This window comes from Cyprinodon variegatus, unplaced genomic scaffold, assembly GCF_000732505.1.
Source record: "Cyprinodon variegatus isolate N-32 unplaced genomic scaffold, C_variegatus-1.0 Scaffold64, whole genome shotgun sequence".
In the NCBI taxonomy this organism is placed as follows: Eukaryota; Metazoa; Chordata; class Actinopteri; order Cyprinodontiformes; family Cyprinodontidae; genus Cyprinodon; species Cyprinodon variegatus.
Window position 1 is genome coordinate 597,700 of NW_015150517.1, and position 2,995 is coordinate 600,694.

The 2,995-nt window shown below is 37.6% G+C and overlaps 1 protein-coding gene across 1 annotated transcript in view; it reads left to right on the top strand.

The window, feature by feature from the left end:
• Positions 1 to 2,995, top strand: part of gnpat (glyceronephosphate O-acyltransferase) — a 21,582-nt gene that overhangs the window by 9,911 nt on the left and 8,676 nt on the right. The window contains exons 10-13 of the mRNA XM_015371754.1: positions 805 to 903; positions 1,049 to 1,225; positions 1,968 to 2,047; positions 2,154 to 2,294. Of these exons, the coding sequence (XP_015227240.1) occupies positions 805 to 903; positions 1,049 to 1,225; positions 1,968 to 2,047; positions 2,154 to 2,294 (497 nt within the window). The remainder of the gene's footprint in view (positions 1 to 804; positions 904 to 1,048; positions 1,226 to 1,967; positions 2,048 to 2,153; positions 2,295 to 2,995) is intronic.

Below are 2,995 nucleotides of genomic sequence, written 5' to 3' on the forward strand. Positions count from 1 at the left end.
AAAGAGCAAAAAAAAAAAAAGTTATCCAGCTTTATGCCCTGTCCAGTTGTTTAGAATTGCCCTTATTCATCATAGGAGAGGCGTTGGGATAAAGCTTAGTGAAGCCTCACCTGGGTAGCAAACACTCAGGTTACCACTATCTCGAAAAAAGTTAATAAATGGGAATGGATTAGAAAAAAAATATATCACTTTTTATATTTTACTTGATTCTATATGAAAGGTGTCAGTTCAATGTTTCAGGAGGCATGAAATCACTTTTTACCATTTTGAAATGTGAACAGTTCTTTTTCGATCACTTTTATTATTTTAACCATCAAGTTTTTACAAACCAGTGATCAGAAGGATGTATTTAGTCCAAACAGAAATTAGTTTCATTTCTCTCTGAACCACAGGCTATGCATTATACACTAAATTAGATGTAATTACCACCTCGTGGTTTGTTCTATTCTTCTAAATTGCTCACACTATGTGATGTCTGACTTCAGCGTGTAAATAATCCGTTTTTTGTTTCCTTTTTTTAATCGGGCGCTGATGCCATCCCAAAGTTTATGCTGCCCTGGGCAGTGAGCCAAACCCACCTCTGACATCACAGCTCTTTCCAATATTTCTCATATTAATCTCTTATTTTATTTACATTCTAGTAGACCCACTCTCTTTTTATGTTTTAATTGAGCGGCAGTTTGTACTTTAGGCTGCAGCTGCTGTGTTTTATTGATTTATTGTCATTAAGTTGATGCACGGTTCTTTTTCTCCTGTTGTTAAAGCCTCATTCTTCTCTTCATCCTCACCTTTCCTCTCCTTCAGACCACATTCCTCCCTCCAAAGTCGTCTCCTCCAGCCTTTCCCTCCATCAAGGCCTTGTGAGGATCTCTGAAGGAAGAGTACAGCTGGCTTTAGATCAAGGTTTGACTTTTTTTTTTTTAACAACAAACCAACTTTTTTTATAGCAGCAGGCTTTCTAATGTTTAATAGCTCCATCTATACAATCCCCAGATATAAACAAGATAAAAAAAATTATGACGCAGAACTTTTTTGTTTTTTCTGATAGCAGGAGGTCGTGTTGAACCAGGGTTGCCTCAGCCTGCAATAACGCCAGAGGACGCGCTTTTGAGTCAGGCAGTTGTCATCCTCTCCTGTGCCTCCTACAGGAACCAGGCGCTCCACGTCTTTATCCGACCTGCTCTGCTGGCCTCCGCTATCCACTCTGCATCTGTCAACGAGAAACGTAAGAAACGTGCTCTTAGCGTGTAAGGTCATCTTTCGAGGTCTCTGAGATAATAGTTCTAAACCTGCCTTCATAGAACCAGGGTTCCTACATGGTATAGAAAAGTATGGCAGCATACGGAGTTTTATTTTATGTGTTGTTAACCAATTTGACTGTATTATCTGGTTGAACTGTCTCTCTAAAGTACCTTGAGATGACATGTGTTGTGAATTGTTGCTATATAAATAAACTGAATTGAATTGAAAGCTAACTGGAATATGGTGAAACTTTTTTCTTTTCCAGAATGTCCTCCTCTTCTTTCTTTGTTTTTTTCTGATTGTTACATTAATTCTGCTTATCTGAGCGGCTTAACTAATAGTTTAATGTAAACTTTAGAATTTTTAAAACTTTAACCCCCAATTTATACAGAGCGTGATGGAGGACAGCTCTCTATCATGCCACGGCCTCATGGTGACTTATTTAAAACTAAGAGCAAAATGCATGGATGACAGTCTGTTTGAACTCATGATAAATAACTTAAAAACTGGAGAGCCAGTACAGTAAAGTGATTTTAGCTAAGAATAAAATGTAAAGAAACTCTGCAGAAAGTCTGATCTCATTCAGCATTATGCAACATTTAAATTTTTTTTTAATGCGAATTTAGAAAAAAATGTGTTAGGACATAAATGAACACACATTTTTTAAGGTTTTGCTCTTTTAACACAGAATTTTAAAGCCTTTTTTGTTTTTATTTTTTTTTCAGAGGAGATTTTCAACACCTTCAGCTTCTTAAGGAACGTGTTTTCTGATGAGTTCATCCTTTGTCCTGGAGCTGAAGTACAGGTGAGGAAAGAAAAAAAAAACCTCTTAGACATTTTTAATCAGCTGGACTTTGCTTTTCATTATTTTATTTTATATAATATTTTTTATCATGGTTGATGCTTCTCAGGACTTTGAAGAGGCTTGTTACCTTCTGGTGAAATGTGGAGCCCTGCAGATCCACCAGCAGACGATTTTGGTCACGGACAGAGGTCAAAGGACACTCGCCTTTCTCACAAGTATTCTGGATCCTTTTGTGCAAGGATATCAGGTGACTGATGCATGCAGATTTGGCTTGAATACACTTTTCTGTTGAAATTAATGTCTTGCACCATGGCTGTGGGAAGTGAGGGTGCTGCAGCACCTCTTAGTGGCGAGAGTGAGATTTAAAGAAAATGTTTTTAAAAATACTTTGCACAATTTAAACATTTCTTATTAATACTTTTTGGAGATGATTTTGGCTTTTTTTTATTTTACTATTGGGTGTATTTGGATTTTAATTTCATTTTGTTGAGGCCTAATCAAAACAAGTTCCCAGAAATTGTCATTGTCATGGCAACGTTAAGCAAGCTAGTGGTCACCAAGTAAAGAGCTATTCTGTTCGCGGCAGCCGAATAGTACATTTACATAGTCTAATGACAGAAACAAGGAGGAAATATGGCACAGAAACACATTTCGGATCCGTTTTTATTATTTTCCTGTAAAAGATCCAAACCTTGAAGGAAAGAAACAATGTAGGCTATAAAATAAAACCGTGCATCTTTAACTTACCAGAATGAAAATGCCGGGAACACCCTCTCAATGACATCGGGATACTGTGGAAAATTATGTTCGGTCGTCTTACAGCCGCGATCCAAGCTAGCCGATGACTCTTTATCTCTGACACTTGGTCTCCGTGGTTGCACCTCCAGGCAGGAAAGTGGTGGAAAGTTAACCCATTTTCTATGTTTTTCCCATGGCGATCATGTGTTG